Below are 18,865 nucleotides of genomic sequence, written 5' to 3' on the forward strand. Positions count from 1 at the left end.
TATCCCACAAAGGCAGTTACTATAGTTAATGAATAAATACAGTCTGGCAAGATTCACTGTAAATGCATAGCTTCACAGAATACCCAGACATCTTGACCTCTGAGTGTGCCTTACGGCTCCCTTCCCCCCATAGCTGCATGGCAGGGAGACCTGACTTTTCTTGGCTACAAATGCTTCCCAGAATGGTCAGTTCCCCCATTAACTCTAGGTAGAGACTGGGGTGGGGGAAGAAGTAAGGTCAAAGTCAGAGGATTCTTGCTGACTAGAGCTTTGGCCAGCCTAAACATTGAAGTGCTTGTGGTAGGTAAATGAGGTACAGAGGAGAGATGAAACCGGCCTTCCAGCGTGATTCAGAGGAACTGCTGTCCATGGGACAGTTCCCAGCAGGTGACATTGGAGGAGCCTGGGTTTAGTCACCATGCAAGCAGGTGAAATGAGTAATTGTATTTTTGGGTTTTGAATTTCCTGCATCTTGCCAGTGCTTTTATAGCCATGTTTTGGGACATAGCTATATCATGGGCTGTTTCCTTAGATTTAGCAACTTAGATTTTTCTGAAGGACAAGCAATAATCCATGTATCATTTATACTTAAGATCTTAGGTAGTTTTTGTTTGTTTGTTTGTTTGTTTGTGGGTTTTTTGATGATCACATAAACTTTGTAACATTGTATGAGATACACATTTTTTAAACTTTAGATAAATTATAGTACTCTATTTCTAACACTTGTTCTATCTTGTGCAAACACTGAAAGTTTTGTGATTAATGTTTAACTATAAGAGGCTCAAGTAAAGAATGAGTCTCAAGGTCCAGGCTGAGGTATCCTGATGATTACTGATCAGGCTTCAAAGAAAAAAAAACCCCAAGACTAAAAGAATCGCATATAGCTAGAGGAGGAAGCTGAACCGACAAACAATAATGTGGACCGGATATAAGATCTTAATCTTCCTCTATCTGACGACAGACATCTATGCAGAGACTTATTATTTATCTCAAGGAGAAGCAGAACCAGGACCAAGATTCGCTCGAAATCACACCATTTTTGAAGGTATTCGGCACAAAAGGGCCACTTACCAAGGGGAATACTGTAGGCGCTTTGGCTGTTGTGAAGCTAGAGATGACGCCTGTGTCACTCAGTTCTATGAGGCCAATGCACTGTGTTACTGTGACAGCTTCTGTGAGCGGGACACTTCTGATTGCTGTCCTGATTACAAGTCATTCTGCCGTGAAGAAAAAGAAGGGCCTCCTCTCCAACAGCCTTTAGACCCGGAAGGTAGGCTTTGGGGATGTGTTTGAACATTATCCCAGTCATCAGATCTGACAACTTTAACTCTCCGTCTCCTCTCTGTCTCCTCTCCTCTCTTCTTCCTCCCTGTAGCATTAGAGTTCATGGTATTATTAATGACATCAAAATAAATTAAAGAAAAATTAAACTAGTTAAGTACTCTTGCCTAAGGATAATAAACGATTCAAATATATTTTCGTCTTATTTCGCTGCTTTGGAAATTTTAAGACTGTCAAAGAGAGAGTTTGAACATGATTGCATTGATAGAACAATTGCTTAGCGCGTACGGAGCTGTGGGTTTTATCCCCAGCATCACATAAACTGGGCATTGGTAGCACACATCTGTCATCCTAGCACCCTAGAGGTAGAGGATGGATGACAAGATGCATAAGGTCACTCTGAGCTACTCAGTGACATTGAGGACAGCTGGGCTTCATAAGAGAGCTTGTCTAAAACTGATCATTAAAGAGAAAGGAGGGTCACATAAAATATTCTTATAGAAGTCTAGGACCCAAAAGGTCAATAGAAGCAATGTATAGGAAAGTGAGTAGAATGACGGTATTTGTTACACAGAAGCAATTTAAGGAGAATGGATATCGATTTGGGAAAGTTGCTAGAACAAATGCACATAGGGTACCTGGAAAAAAAATGTACTCTGTACACTTCCCTAGATGAAGATCTCACAGCTTCGAATCTCTTCATCAGAAGCTTGTAGTTAATCTGAGTCCCATCACACTGTTTTAAATGGGACTAGAAGTTGTAGTTAGAAGGCACTTAAAAATCTGTTTCGAAATAGAGATGGAAACTATTTTCAATAAACTTGTCCTGTTTACAAGTTTTAAATTTTTCTTTAAATATATATTTATTATTTAGAAATGTCCACAGAATTCTAAATTAGCCCCAGTTTTAATTTTACCAACAGACATCTCAGTAAACATTTCCTTCATTTTACAAAGTGGTAGATACACTCCTAGGTATGAAAAATCTAGTTTTCCTTCCACAATTCAAATATCCCTGTTGTGCCAGGCATTGTGAAGCCTTATAAACATTAATGAAGTAGGACGAGTAGGAAAAATTTTAGGAAATTTACTGAGGCACTTCAGATAGTGATGCGTTCTTTGAAGAAAACAAGAGTGTTCCTCTAGACTGTGGAAGTAGCTTAGAATATTAAAGCACTTGCCTTGCAAGTACAAGGACCTGTTTTTGCTGTCTGAAAGCCATATAGAAAAATTTGATTGGTAGCAGGTGTTTATGATCCTGGAATGGAAAGGCAAGGGTAGGCAACTATCAGGGGCTCAGTGGCCAGCTAATCTACTGTACCTGTTCCAGCTCACTGACAAACCCTGTTTCAAAAGTAAGGGGGTGGCTCCCTATGCAGTGCACTCACATACAAACTGAGTGTCCTGAGAAAGTCTAATCCAAGAGAATATTAATATGCACCAAGCTATATACTATCTGTATCACCAGAAGACTAGTAAGAAAAAACATACAGACTGTCACATGATAAAGGAGGAGCTGAGTTGGAGACCACATTTTTACTATGTATCAACTGGAAGAAAGCAATGGTTTCCAGGGAATCCTGATGAGGGAAGAAGAGTGAGAGGTGGGAGATCAGTTTGGGAAGTGACTATAAGTTATTGTACATGAGACCATTCAGACCAGGCTGGGCATTTGAGATCACATTTGTTTACTAGAACTCATCAGAAGGTGAGCCATTGAAGTAGGGAAGTGTCTTGGATATGTAGAGGTATAACAGTAGAGTCAAAGACTTCCCATTCTCAGAAGACTCTCAAGCATAGTCAGTGCCATTTTGAAACTCTTGATAATTTATAAGCTCTGGGTTCCAATCCTAACTCTTGGCTCTGCCCTTTAATACATGTATGTTTCAGATTGTAAGTGGTATGGGAGGAGGAAGAAACAAGGTAGCACAGGCAAGTCTTGCAACAGCCACACTCAGATGGTGAAAAAGCAGAAACTTGGAATGACACAGTCCTACCCTAGAGGGCCTTAGAAAAGTTAATGACATCCAAGGGACAGTAATTGTGACAAGAATATATTCAATAAGCTAGAACCCGGGTCATTCGAACTGAATCCTAAGAAATGAGTAGATTATATCAAGGATAGGTGGAATGGGCTGCACTTATCTCCAGAAGGAATGGAATATGTGCATGATGAATGTGTAAGAAACTACACAGTCCAGACTGAGATTCAGGGACTAGAGAGGAGGGGGAAAAGGCTCCATAAGGACACTGGTATTGTACCAAGGACGCAAGTCTCATATTGCATACTACCTGTCTATAAATGTGTCTGGCCCTATAAACAGTGTTTTAGCAAAATGAAATATGTAATTTCTCTTCTGTATCATCTCTGGGCAGAGAGAATTGAATTAATTAAAGTCCATTTAGGATTCAATATATCTAATGTGTCATTATAAACCATGTAGGTTAATTTTATGTATCTGAATTATTAAACTTTTTAAGTACCTTCTGTTAAAGGCAAGTTTCATTCTGTCTCTGTCTCCGTGTATGTCTAGACCTCTGTGGTGGCTCCTTTACTTCCCTTTCTGTTCTCTCCATGATGCATGGAGAAAGTCCTTGGTGGAGAGTCTCCTACACATCCTTTCCATGAACAATCAGTCTTTGTTTATGTAAGGTCCTACTATATCCAATTTTTGTGTGTTACAAAGTGGCATGAGTAAAATTTTCATTACATTTTTAGTATATATATATATATGTAAAGGTTAGCTATAGTTACAAAACACTCAGTGAAACCTAGTTACTATATAATATTTATAATTTTTTAAAAGTTAATTGAATGTTAATGATAACTGCCTTTACTGAAAATCATTTCATTGTGTTCTATCCCATCTTATAAAATAATAATGTTTAAAAATGCATTGGTCTCAACATCCTAATTTATTTTTATTTAAATTATGCTTTTATGGTGTCATACATAGACATAATTGTATTTTGCTCATCTCCTCCCCCAGTTAACCTCTAATTTACTTTCCTCAGTCATGGGATCTTTTCTTCCCATCAAATCCCTCTCCTGTCTTCATGTGTGTGTGCCCCACTGTATTTAGTTAGGGTTGCCTGCATGAACCTGTGTGGGGGTTAGCTACTGGAGCAAGGATTACTTACTAGTGGCCACATCATTGAGAGGAGTGTGATTCCTCAGTCCTGGGTAGTCATTAAAGTCTATACCTTTCAAGGAGAATTGGGGTCTCATATGTCCCTCTCTACTCTATGATAGAACTTTCATGGGCTCAGTCTTGAACAGGCCTCACATAGCTATTGCTTAGGTGAGTTTAGGGGTACAAGGACCATGCCATGTCCACTGCACAAAACTCCTTTGCATCCTCTGGGTCTTATATCTTACCACCCCTTCTTTGCATATCTTCTCCTGTAACTGTGTGACAAAAAGAACAACAAAGTAATACAAACAAACACTGGAGATTCATAGGCAAGGGACACAAAATCATATAAGACAAGTACTGCTATCTGGCTTTCCAGATTGTCTATCCAGTCTGATAGTCCCAGTCTGGCACTGAATGCAAATTCATTTACACAACCTTTTTAATGCTCTGTGCTGTAACCTTCCTTAGATGAACAGTGAAAACTGGCTTTCTCCCTAGATTACTGATGGGTTTGAGCATCTCTTCCTATCTTATGTTTTCTCATGATTTTCTTGATTTGACCACCTATAGCTTTCCACTTTTTCTAAACATCTAGAAAAGCCAGTTTACTTCTTTATTTTTTTCTTTCTAAGATGACAGGATAGGTAGGTACTTAGTCTTTAAAATAAGTTATATTATTACTTAAAACAAGCTAAGACTATGGTAATAATTGCTTAGAATTTTCTATTTTTATTTAAATTAAATTTACTTTTGAATTGACACAAAACAAACTGTAAGTATTAAGGGTACTGTGTACTGCATTAGCACACATGTGTGTTGTATAATATTTAAACCAAGTTAGTCATTTATCATTTGTTTATGGTTAAAACATTCAAAAGCCTTTGTTCTACCGTGTGCTACATGCAGGTGCATTGTTTTTTTCCTGATGTCACCCTGCTGTGCAATAGCACATGAGGACTTCCTGCTCCTATGTACTTTGATATATTAGTATTTATCAATGATCTGTGTCTCACTGGCCCTATTCTCCAAGGTCTCTGGTAACCACCAGAAAATCTGCTTTGAGATCACTGCACTTGTAAAATTTGTTGTTCTATCAAATAGTATAGAGTATGTCTCCTCTTACTGTGATTATTTGAAGAAGTTTTTAGATAACAAAAATCCCAGGATAGCTAAAACTATTCTCTACAGCAAAAGAAATTCTGGGGGAATCAGTATCCCGGACCTCAAGCAATATTACAGAGCAAGTGTTAAAAACTGCATGGTATTGGCACAGTGACAGGCAACACATCAATGGAATAGGATTGAAGAAATGAACCCACACACCTATGGCCACTTGATCTTCGGCAAAGGAGCTGAAAACATCCAGTGGAAAAAAAGATAGCCTTTTCAACAAATGGTGCTGGTTCAATTGGAGGTCAGCATGCAGAAGAATTCGAATTGATCCATCTTTATCTCCTTGTACTAAGCTCAATTCCAAGGGGATCAAGGACCTCCACATAAAGCCAGACACTCTGAAGCTAATAGAAAAGAAACTGGGGAAGACTCTTGAGGATATCGGTACAGGGGGAAAGTTCCTGAACAGAACACCAATAGCTTATGCTCTAAGATCAAGAACTGACAAATGGGACCTCATAAAATTACAAAGTTTCTGTAAGGCAAAGGACACCATCAAAAGGACAAATTGGCAACCAACAAATTGTGAAAAGATCTTCACCAGCCCTACATCTGACAGAGGGCTAATATCTAATATATACAAAGAACTCAAGAAGTTAGACCCCAGAAAACCAAATAACCCTATTAAAATGGGATACAGAGCTAAACAAAGAATTTTCACCTGAAGAACTTCGGATGTCTGAGAAGCATCTTAAAAAATGTTCAACATCATTAGTCATTAGGGAAATGCAAATCAAAACAACCCTGAGATTTCACCTCATACCAGTCAGAATGGCTAAGATTAAATCTCAGGAGATAGCGAGACAGTGGAGAAAGAGGAATACTCCTCCACTGCTGGTGGGGTTGCAAGCTGGTACAACCACTCTGGAAATCAGTCTGGCGGTTCCTCAGAAAACTGGGCTTGACACTTCTGGAGGACCCTGTTAGACCACTCCTGGGCATATACCCAGAGGATTCCCCAGCATGTAATAAGGACACATGCTCCACTATATTCGTAGCAGCCCTATTTGTAGTAGCCAGAAGCTGGAAAGAACCCAGGTGTCCTTCAACGGTGGAATGGATACAAAAAATGTGGTATATATACACAATGGAGTACTATTCAGCCATTAGAAACAATAAATTCATGAAATTCTTAGACAAATGAATGGAGCTGGAGATCATCATACTCAGTGAGGTAACCCAGTCTCAAAAGATCAATCATGGTATGCACTCACTAATAAGCAGATATTAGCCTAGAAACTTGGAATACCCAAGACATAATCCACATATCAAATGGTGTCCAAGAAGAATGGAGGAGTGGCCTCCAGTTCTGGAAAGGCTCAGTGCAGCAGTGTAGGGCAAAACCAGAACAGGGAAGTGGGAAGGTGTGAATGGGGGAACAGGGGGAGGGAAGAGGGCTTATGGGACTTTCCGGGCTTCCCGATAAACTTAGCTTCACCAAGCTGTCCAGCTCCCCATATAGATTCCATAGCGAAATCACTGACTTCAAGTGTAATCCATATTACACTTGTAAATGTAATCTCAGGGTTGTTTTGATTTGCATTTCCCCAATGATTAATGAAGTTGAACATTTTTTAAGATGCTTCACAGACATCCAAAGTTCTTCAGGTGAAAATTCTTTGTTTAGCTCTGTACCCCATTTTTAATAGGGTTATTTAGTTTTCTGGGATCTAACTTCTTGAGTTCTTTGTACATATTGGATATTAGTCCTCTGTCAGGAAAGGGGAAATCATTTGAAGTGTAAATAAAAAATATATCGAATAAAAAAAGACTTTTTCTCTACAGTAGCCATATATTATAAAAATTAGATATCTTTATGTACTATTGGGGATTAAATTAAGCATTTAGGCATGCCAGGGAAGTGCTCTACCATTGAGCTCTCAACTCAGTATTGTGTTTAGAGTTAGTTCTTTCTATTTTAGGGAAATGCTATATTTTTATGTTTCTTCAGATACTATCTGGAAAATTTTCCCAAACCTCTTTTTAGAAATAGTAATAATAATGCAATTAATTTTTGCAATGAAGAAAATACACAATAAACTTTGTGAATAATGGGGACATTTGCATTTCTTTAAAACCTAATAACTGCTCATATAAATGTATCATCTTAACAACCACTAAATTAGAAAGTCTCTGTTAATGATTTTAAAATATGAGAAACAAACTAAAGAGATGAAACTCATATAATTGAAGTCAATGCAATTATGGAACAGAACATACCACTAATATGGATTACACTTGAAGTCAGTGATTTCACTATGGAGTCTATAGTAACCCTTGGGGAGCTGCATGGCTTGGTGAAGCTAAGTCTTTCTCCAGGAGGTGAGTATAGATGCTGCCCTTTGATGAAAGCGAAGTCTTTCCCCAGGAGGTAAGTATAGATGTTTGCTTATGTTTTTGAGTGGAAACATAAGCAGTTTCCACTCAAAAACACTCCATAACCTCTATTTCTTATTTGCATCTCTTTTATAAATTTTATGCAAAGGCATCTAAACCCAACTTTCATAACTGTAGTCCTGGGACACTACCTTATAAAAGTGAAAAAAGGGTCAGAATTGCCTTTGTAGTTTGATTTACCTATTCTATCATACTGAAATGATTGTTAAAGGAACTATTAAAGCCAAATTACACAATAATCCATATCAATAACTCAATGATAATAGTTTGGCATTGTACAGAGCTCTATACCCAGAATCAGTTAGAGGTAAAATTCCTTTTGTAAATATTATTCTGCATCCAGCATGTTCGAGTGTTGTAGACAGGAGAAATTCACTTATATTTACCACACACAGTAGATGCTTAACAGACCTTTCTTAAGTATTATGTTTCCTACCAACCTACTAACTCTTCTTCCCAGAAGCTAATACTATTGAGTACTTATTATTACATGAAATGTTGTTCCAAGTAACCTTCAAGCTTTAATATGTCCATTATTTTGTGTTTCATAGTTTAGTAGGATAGTTACTTTGTATGGATGGTAGAGATATTGAAAGTGCACGGTACGTATTGCCCGTCTTTCACATGGTTAGGAAGACTACTAAGGACCCTACTAAATATTGATTCAGTTAGTATTGGATTGATTCCCAGAAAGTTTTCATGTTTTTCTGAATGATATATTCATACAATTAAGTAATAATCTTATTTCTGTATTTTATAGAATAAATACACCTTAAAATTATTCCTTTTATGTTTTGAGAGCATAATATGATAATATCTATTACCTCTTTAGTTTCTTCTATTCAAACTCTTCCATATATCTCTCTTTGTTCCTGTTCAAATTCATGGCCTCCTTTATCATTACTTGTTGATCTCTTTCTCTCTCTCTTATCTATATCATTTATCATATATAGATAAATGATATAGCTAAGAGAAATCTATGTATATATGTATTTAGAAATATATTTCTAAATACATAAATGTATCCTATTCAGTTTGTATAAAGCTACTTCAATGTGTATGTTTTCAGGGCTGACCAACTTGGTATTCTCTGGGGAAGACTATTTCTCTTTCTCTCAGTATTCCTTAGTTGCCTATAGTTCTTTGTGTAGGGCTGAGGCTTCATGGACTTTTCCCTGTCCATGTTAGCATACCTATTTGTATCATCTTTGTTAAGCCCATGTTCAGGCAGTTGGGTTGATCAGATTTTGTGGGTGTATCTTCTATCATTCTTAGGAGACAAAACCTCACAGCCAACTCCATAATCCTTTAGCTCCTATAGTCTTATGTCCATTCTTCACAATAATCTCTGGGGGTTAGGTGCAGGAGTTGTGTTGTAGATGTAGTTGGAACTGAGCTTCTCAAATCTTCATGTTAATCAACTTTATTTCTCTGTCATGGTTTCTGTTTCAAAGATGCATTTCCTAAATGGGGAGGGGAAGCCAATCATATCTTTGAGTATAAAAACAAATATAGTTAGAGATTATACTCATTTAGTAAGGTGGTGATTATGGGTTCTTCTCAAAGTTCCACTCCTAGAAAATATTGGTTCTAATAGTATTGGGTTAATATCTAGAATTTTTTTTACATTCTTGAGTGCCATATTCACCAAGTATTAATTTTATTTTGATATACTTTAAACATTGTATTTTTTTATTTTTGAGATAATATAATTACAACCCTTTTCTATTCCCAATACTTCTCCATTCTGTTTCCTCCCTCTAAACCCTTCCATATATCTCTTTCTGCTTCTTTCAAATTCATGGCCTTTTTTTTGAAATTGAAGAAAAGAGACATATTTTAATGGCAGATCAAAATTCATGGCCTTTTTACCATTAGTCATTAGTGTATTTTTATCTATCTATCTATCTATCTATCTATCTATCTATCTATCTATCATCTATCTATAAATGTAAACTTCCAGTGCATATAAGGTTTTTTGTCTGTATAATTTTAGAGCTAATCAGTTGGTACTGGCAAGATGGTTGGTTTGCTCGTGTGTAAGGGAAGGACCACCTCTCTCAGCTTTCCTCTGCTGCCTATACTTCATTGTCTATAACAGTTTGAAGAATAAACACATTTTAAGAATCTTGTGTTTTATCATGCTGGAGGTCAGTATTAAAATATATTTATAAAGTAGTGAGCTGTAATTTTCCAAGTTTCAGTAGGTGATGCTTACATCAATTTTCAAGGCCACGTCTTGACAGAAACTGTTGGTGGTATTTAAAGCTTGTAGTGTATCTCTCCATGAAATTAGCATTGATATGCTAATAAAAGAGGACTAGAAGGCCTGACATCTTGAGATGATTATGGTCTATATAAGTGAGAAAATTTTAGCATATAAAATAGAACAATTGTACATGAGTAGGAATCTCATGTGCACTTATGGACAAGGGTCTCGAAAAAATTAAGAATTATGTAAAAGCATAATTGTCTAGATACTTCCCTTTCAAAAATTTAAGTCACAATTTCAATGAAATATAATTATCTCCTACTTTGAGATAGAACTTTGCTTTGTTTCCCAAACTAGGTTTGAATGCTTGGACTCAGTCAAGTCTCTTGCCTCGACTTCCTAATTATTAGGGACCCAGGTGTCTTGCATATTAATATTATAAAATAAGATGACTAAGTAGACAGGGTCTCATCTCAAAACCCAAGCTGGACTGGACCTCACTGTGTAGTCCAGAGCAGCTTTAAACTCACAGTAAGCTTCCTGCCTCAGCTGTTTTCCTACTTTGGGAGATTCCAGGTGTCAGCCCCATACTGCTGACACCAACAGATAACACTGCTATCGACATGCTAGAGTTTAGCCTGACTTTGTTTATTTAAAACCTATAGTTCATTGTGAAAAGTGATTTTTATCTCTTCAACATTCATTTTTGCTAGAGAGGGAATATTGCAAAGATTTCAACTCTGTTATAATTTAGGTAGAATTTATGTTCCAGGGATAGCTTTCAGACCATTTATTATGGATAGAAGCAATTACTCATTTTAGTAACAAAAAGTTCACATTAGACTATAATTGCTTTTAAGAAAGATAAGTTTTTCTCTTGTTTTTGTCTTACCTTGAGAAATAATTTGTAGAAAGAGTACTGCATAAAATTGAAGAAATGTATAAAATTAACTAGAAGAAAAGAAATTAGTATATTATTCCCATTCTTTTCTATACAAAGCAGCTTTACTCTATGATACTATACATTGACTTAGTGACTATGAGTTTTACATGACGTAGTTATATGGCTATTTCTATTTTTGCTGTGATAACTGTTTAAATGAAAACCTTGAAATTCTACATTATCTTAAGGATTAAAGATAAATACATCAAGTTTTATAAGATAGAAATAGAACATACATTAGCTATATCCCTTCCTTCTTAATGTGCAACACCATATCCTATGGTAAGTTCTAGTAACTTGAGGATTTCAAGTGTCAAAAAGAAAAAAAAATCAGTGATAGACTTTAAAATACAACTAGCATGGAGACTATATATACATACATACATGCATACATATACATACACACAAATGCGTGTATGTGTGTGTCACTGACAGATCTATATATGTGGATAACTGACATATTTGAATTTTTGAGTTATATGAGTTCCTTGGTCCCTTATCACCTTCCTTAACCATATTCAAATGAAGATCAATAGCAATGAATTTTTCAAATTTTCTTACACTTATCAACCAACTGCAAAAATACATTGGTTAATGAAAGCTCTGAAATCTGGGTGAAATTTCAAGTCTCTGTGCAATTATGAAATCATTTCTTAAAAAAAAAAGAGAAAAATACTGGAGGAATATGTGATTGGGGACCAGGTCCATGATCTATATGGTTTGCCCTGAAGGAATAATAGGTAAGTATGAACCGGGTTGTGAGAGCTACAGTGTGACATGGAAACATTTTAACTAACCACTTAAACTGAACACTATTAACTTAACCAGTGTGAATGTTTTAGACCTACTATGTTTAGTATTACGTTGCTAATTATACCTAAAAAATCCAAGTTTTATCTTCACTATGCTGATTCTGGCGCAGAACATGTGTATAACATAAGCACACAAAGCAGCCATCCTCAAGTCTGGCATCTTAGAGGGCACGCTAGTGCACACCCCTAGGGTGCGGTTTCCTTATTGCAGCAAGCAACAGTCATTCTTACCATGCAGCCTCAGCCTGCACAGATATTTATAACACACTGTGATGACGGATTTTAAAAAGAATCACATGCACCATAGTATTGTCTTTTCTTGAAGCAACAGGACCAACTATTTCCTTTTTCCGAGTAATTGATTTGTCTAATTCTAAAAGCTGTTAAAGTTGTAAGACTCCCTTAATTTCAATAGTCATTAGATTTACTTTAAATTTAATGTAATGCTTTTTACTAAACTGTTATATGTATAAACAGTTTGGTGAACTCGCTCAGAGATACTTCACACACATTTTCCAAAACAACAACAACAACCCCAGAATTGTTTTATGTCTCCATCATCAAAGAGTTAACTTCATCATCTTACTTCTATCTTGATCCCAGCTTCAGTTGAACTGAGCCTTTCTCATGAGTTTGGAGTCTGGTATTCCTCTTTCCTATTACAATATTCTCTCTCTATCCCTCCCTCCTTTTCTCCCTCCTTCCCCCTCTTCCCCCCTCTCTCCCTCCCTTCCTCCCTCCCCCTCTCTCTCAAGTAACGAACAATTTTCTAAATGTAATTTTCAAATACTTTAATTAAAATTACAAAAAGCTTTCCTTGACTCTGTTCTTTAGTTCTATCTTATTTTCCTTTGTCCACTTAATGACAAAATATCTTAAAGAAAAAATAATGCTTTCCTTCAAGCTGCTCATCACCTCGTACCCAGAGGATTTCTGTTTGCTGCTCTACTGGTCCTTTCTCTATAGCCCATTGGTGACTTCTCCAGTGTTGAATGTAATGTCCAGATTTCTGCTTTCTTGCTCTTAATCTCTTCCTAATATTGTACATGACTAGCTGTACCTGTTTGTTTCCCATTGCTTGATAAACAGCGTGACAAAAGAAGTGTGGAGAGGAGAGGATGTATTCACTTGATAGTTTATAATCACTCATCCCAGGAGGGCAGGGCAGACATTCAAGGCTGAAACCTGGAGGTAGAATCTAAAACAGAAGGCATGGAGGAGGATTGCTTGTAGGCTTGCTCCTCGTGGGTTTTCCAATTCGATTTTGTATGCCACCTGCCTAGGGGTGTTACTGCTCACAGTGAGTGGATTTGACCCTCCCACAAAAATCATTAACCAAAATGTCTCACAGACACGCCCACACACTACTCTTATGGACTCATTTTTCCAATTGAGCTGACCCAGGAGGTGTCAAGTCAACAAAGAAACTAACTGTCAAACCTGCCATTTTGCTCTTATGAAATTCTTTTCTTTCTGATTCTATCTCTGTTGAATTTCCTGATTCCTTACAAGCCATTCATTCCCGATTCTTCTGAATGTTTCTCACCTGGAGTGCTTTGAACTCAGCCATGGACAACGCTTCTTGCCTAAACACACTACTGCAATAGAGATGTAGTCTCAGAGAGATGGCTCCGTGGTTAAGAGCACTGACGGCCCTTTCCAGAGGTCCTGAGTTCAAATGTCATAACCATCTATAATGAGATCTGATGCCCTCTTCTGGTGTGTTTGAATACAGCTACAGTGTACTTATATATAATAAATAAATACGTCTTTAAAAAAAGAAATATATAATATATATCAATACCTTCATTTAAATTCGTAGCCCAGATTTAACATAAAATGTACAAAGCAGAATGGAAGCCTTTCTATGTGTTAAGTAAGTACTTGACTACTGATATAAAACTCCAACTTTAGAATTCTCTAATCTGATAGCACTGTCTGATTCTTTATTCCAGTAATGAATAGTACTCATTATTTAAAATATTAAATAATAAATATAACTCATCATTAAAACTACCTCACCTGTGGAGTAATTAAACAATAAACTTAATTTAAAGTTAAATCTCCCCTTTACTTGAGTTTATGTTATTATAAGATGCTGGTCAGGAAAGCCCAGTCAATGGTTATGGGATAGCAAATTTCTTTGGAAAAGAAGTGGAGAGATGCAGATACTTTGAGCATTAGTTTGTTAAACAGAATATCAGAGAAAACATTCATACTTTTAAATTAAAGGCTTTTTAATAAGTTGTCTATGACATTGTTACTAGCAGTTAAATCAAACCTCCTGGGGACTTTTTAAAATGAGTTGACCTCTATCAACATAAGAAGATTAGAATTTCTTTTGCTAAATTTAGGGAAATTGATATTATAAATCAATAATATATGTTTGTTTTAAAATGTTCCATTATACAAAAGGGGATTTCTTTTGCTAATCAACATTGATTTTTAAATTTCTGAAATTTAAAACTGACCTAGTTTTTAACCAGGTTATTACTTTGATGATACTTTGCTAACAGTTTCCATATTATCACAATTCATTATCAGTCCCTTTTGGATAATTTACATAATCTTATAAACCACTTAAAGCCAATTTGAGTAAGTAATTAGAGGCATTTGGATCTCTTTTTCTTCTTTCTCTTCTTTTATTTAAATATTTCTAGTATATATTTTAATTATGTTTTCCTTCCCTCCAGCTTCTCCCACAGATTCTTTACCTCTCTAAATATTAACCTTGTCTGTATGTCTGTTTTGTGCTCTCTCTCTCTCTCTCTCTCTCTCTCTCTCTCTCTCCCTCCCCTCTCTCTCAAAAGTCCCATAAAATAGAAAATCAAAACAAACACAAAAAGACAAATATGTCCTAACAACAACAATAACAAAAAAAATGAAATAAAAATCTTACACACAAAACAACTTGGAGTTCATTTGTGCTACTATTGAGCCTGGGACCTGCGGTGGAGAGCGTTTGATATATCCCGTGACACTGCATTGCAGAACACTAATATTCCTTGGTAAGCAGGTATCCATTGCAAATAGTCTTAACTAGGGGTAAGATCCCATGTCCACTGGACCTCAGAGTGCTGGCACCCTGTCTGGCTTGACCCTGAGTCCTGTGAATTCATATGTGCATCTATGCTGTCCTGTCTAGAAGACACTTGATTGTTGAAGTCATTCACAACCTCTGGTTCTTATAATCTGTCTGCTGTCTCTTCTTCATAGAGTCCACACTGATCTGTTTTGGGATGTAATGCACACTGTAAAAACAAAACCTCCCAGAACGAGCATAAAAGAATTTGATGTGTAAACCCTAACACAAACCAGATGGAGACTGTTATCAGATTGGCACTAAGTAGTTTTTCACATTCCATCAACTAATGGCAATCCCAGATGGCACGTCACGCGGCTGTGGGTTACTCGGCTCGGAATTCTCATTTGCTTGCATGTCCTGTTTTCAGGTTGCTCCAGAGATAGCCAGCATTATGAAGAAGGATCAGTAGTTAAAGAAAACTGCAACTCCTGGTGAGTAACATAGGAGACAGAAACCAGGGCTTTTCTGTCTGCATATTTCTCCAGGAATGTGGGAATCTGCTCACTAAATCATACACTTAAACACATCTAGACAAAAGTTTCATTCCCTAAGACATACATTTTCAGAAGCATGAAATAGTTTTGGAACTGTAATTATGTATGAATTTAATGCAAGCTTCAAATTTGATGTTTTTATAGTAAGCCTTCTTCATACAGCAAGTACTCATTAAGCATATTCTAAATTATAAATGTTTTGGTAGGATGCTGACAAATTGTATTTTTTTTAGCACAGTAAGTATACAAGTTGATTAAGTTAAGTTAACATGCAGAGAATTTTCAAATATGAGTATATCAAATCTGTATTTTAATTTGTTAATTTTTATGCTGCAATGAATTGAGGTCATGTCATATATAGTTACTTAGAAGACACAATCACATTAACCAGCATCTAATATGGGTTTTATGACTTATTTTCTCCAATAACCAAATATCCATATGGCTACCATTAATTAAGAAATTTGTTCCATGACTTATTTACAATGTATGGATATTTTAGAAACATACCCTACAAAGGCCAAAGGACTTTTGTAACTTTTTTATCTTTACAGTACATGTTCAGGACAGCAATGGAAATGTTCCCAACATGTGTGCCTTGTTCAGTCAGAACTAATTGACCACATCAATAAAGGAGACTATGGGTAAGCTACGTCGTCGGCATAGGCTTCTTGGAATTCTCACTTACTCAAAACACATACTGTGTGTCGTTTGCTTCCAACATGGTCACTAACAGTAAAATCTGACTGGAAAGGGAACATGAAGGGAGATTTTGAGAAACGTGTGCTTCAGGTGTACAAGGCAAACATTAAATGGTTAAAATAATATGTTTACAGAAAATGGAAACATAGATGTTAGCCATAGGGTACCTAGGAAAGATTTGTGTCATTGAGTGGTCAGAGAGTGAAGGAATCTTCCCTTGCATAGGTGGTAGTTAAAAAGACTGATTCTGATCAGTCTTTCTCTGTTGTTGCCTTAACCAAGCCAAATATACATCTCTCCTAAGTAGATTATGAACTCTGTTAGATGGAGTTCTACCTTGGCAATTCCTATAACATTGCACTAATCTAAAGTTTCATGGAAGTGACTGACGTTTAATAAATATTACATTGACATCCAAAGACATGTGGAGATACACCATGTAGCTAGCAATTTTAAGATATAAGGATGGCCAAGAAACACTGAGAATAACCCTTGTCAGCTAAAGACCCTAAAAATTGCTCACTTCTCCACTTATATACAGGGAAGTAAGATGAAGGCTCCTATTTTTTTTTTCTTTACAGACTGGAATGGAAAGGGAATAACCTGGCTAACCTATGCCTTAACACTTCCCCACTACCATTTACGAGTCTATAAGCCACCAATAACATTATTGACATTCTTCCAAATATTGAATGTAAAAAAGAGCATCTTGAAGTAACTAGAAAGTGAAGTAATTTTCAGGTATCTATGTTTAAAAGGTGGTTTGAAATTATATTTTAAAAAATTGCGCACGCGCGCGCATGTGTGTGTGTGTGTGTGTGTGTGTGTGTGTGTGTAGGAGTGTGGGACTAGCATGGTTGTAGTATGATGCTGATAACCATGGCAAAATTGGAAGGTCGGTTCTTTCCTTCCACCATGTGGACACCAGGGAGGGCACTGCCTTCATCTGTCTTGGTAGTAAGTGCCATTGCCTCCTGACCTATCTCAATGGCCCTTGGGATACATTTTAAAAATATAACTAGTATTTCTTTAGGCATAAAATTTCATATCTCCCAGGACAATGGTAGCACTGAATTTCAATGTATCTAATGCATTTTCTTGGAAGACATAAAGTACAGAAAGTCACATTTTTTACATTAATATTCTGAAGCCATTCTTAAGTTCTCTGATGTGTTTGTTCAACCAGTGTTTTAGGAGATAGCTTGATGACATTTGAGTATTTCTAGGGAAACCAATTATGGTTTCCCATGCCCAAATTATATCAAATCATTGAAAAGACATAACAAACACGAGAGTATGTATCATCTTGATAAATTACCCTAGTCAGGGTTCTCAAAGGATTTAAATGCTGGACCTGTGCAGCACAAATTTCCAAGAAATGATAAGAGAAAAGCTTTTTACTGTTACAGCATGCACGGGAACCACTCCTAAGAGGGGTAGAAAGCAGGCGTTCTTAAGAACATGGATGTTATGTGGAACCTGCATTCCTCAGAAGAGTTTTTCTTCTCTCCTTTACTTGTTTCAAGAACGATGCAGCAATACATATGAGGCATGGGGTTTTTACTTTTGTAAAAAAAAATCATTAAGGCATGTGAATTACAAATTCACACACTTTGCTTGAAAATGTTGCTTTCCTAAATCTTTACTGTTTTAAGCTCATATCTGTATTTATTGTACATAATGTACTTTAATGTGTATTTATCTACTATTTGTTTGTTTGTTTGTTTGTTTGTTTTTTGAGACAGCATTTTGCTGCATACTCTAGACTGATGCCTGAGTCAAGACAATCTTCCTGTTTACTTCCTAAGCTCTGGCATTAGAGACATGAGCCACTGTGTCCCACTTATATGCACTTTCTTTTCTTTTTTATGATAATACATAATGAAAAGTGTCTTTCATGCAATTGCTGAAAATATAAATATTTTCTGCTTTAAACCGATTCACTCTCTACTTGAAGAGCCAACATGCCATACCATTATAAAAGGGCAGAACACAATGCCAAGTTAAAATTGCACAAATAAGTCACAGTAAAGGGAGATCCATACTATTTATATTTATCTGAAACTGTGAAGCAAACACTTCAAACTCAACACTTTAAAGCTAAAAACAACCTGGCTTGAGAGCAGAAGCTTGCAGTCCCAATAATTTAGAGGCTGAGGGAGGAGGATCACTATTTGAGGTCAATTTGAGTATGACATACCCAATCAGGGTTACAGAGTAAGACTCTTCCTACAAAACAAAACAAAGCACATTCTTTTAATTTATTCATGTTAGCCATTTGGAATAGATTTAGGTAAGCTCTGTCACGTTTTCCCTGAATCCTCATCTCTTGCTCTTGCTGTCATAGAGAGGGTAGGTTGATGATGATCTGTACAGATGTTTCAGCTTTATGGTCAATCCTTTCTCCAGAGCTATGTCCGAGGGCTGCTGTGCCTTTGTCACACGATGGTGGATTTGGGCTGAATTCACTTTTGGTGCAGCTCTCGGCTCTTCTCGCAGCCTTGTTCTGTGGACCCACAGGCTATCATGCGCTGCTTCAGGCACAGGTGGAGATCGCGAGCACTGGGAATCTCTCCATCTCAGATTTCCCCACCCTCTTCTAGTGCTTACATGGCAATTTCTTTCCAAT

At 36.6% G+C, this 18,865-nt stretch overlaps 1 protein-coding gene across 1 annotated transcript in view; it reads left to right on the forward strand.

Annotated features, from left to right (window-relative positions):
* Positions 1-915: 915 nt before the first annotated feature.
* Tinag (tubulointerstitial nephritis antigen) overlaps positions 916-18,865 on the forward strand; it is an 88,415-nt gene continuing 70,465 nt past the window's right edge. The window contains exons 1-3 of the mRNA XM_052189362.1: positions 916-1,270; positions 15,408-15,471; positions 16,089-16,178. Coding sequence (XP_052045322.1) covers positions 916-1,270; positions 15,408-15,471; positions 16,089-16,178 — 509 coding nt within the window. The remainder of the gene's footprint in view (positions 1,271-15,407; positions 15,472-16,088; positions 16,179-18,865) is intronic.

Source organism: Apodemus sylvaticus, chromosome 7 (genome assembly GCF_947179515.1).
Source record: "Apodemus sylvaticus chromosome 7, mApoSyl1.1, whole genome shotgun sequence".
In the NCBI taxonomy this organism is placed as follows: Eukaryota; Metazoa; Chordata; class Mammalia; order Rodentia; family Muridae; genus Apodemus; species Apodemus sylvaticus.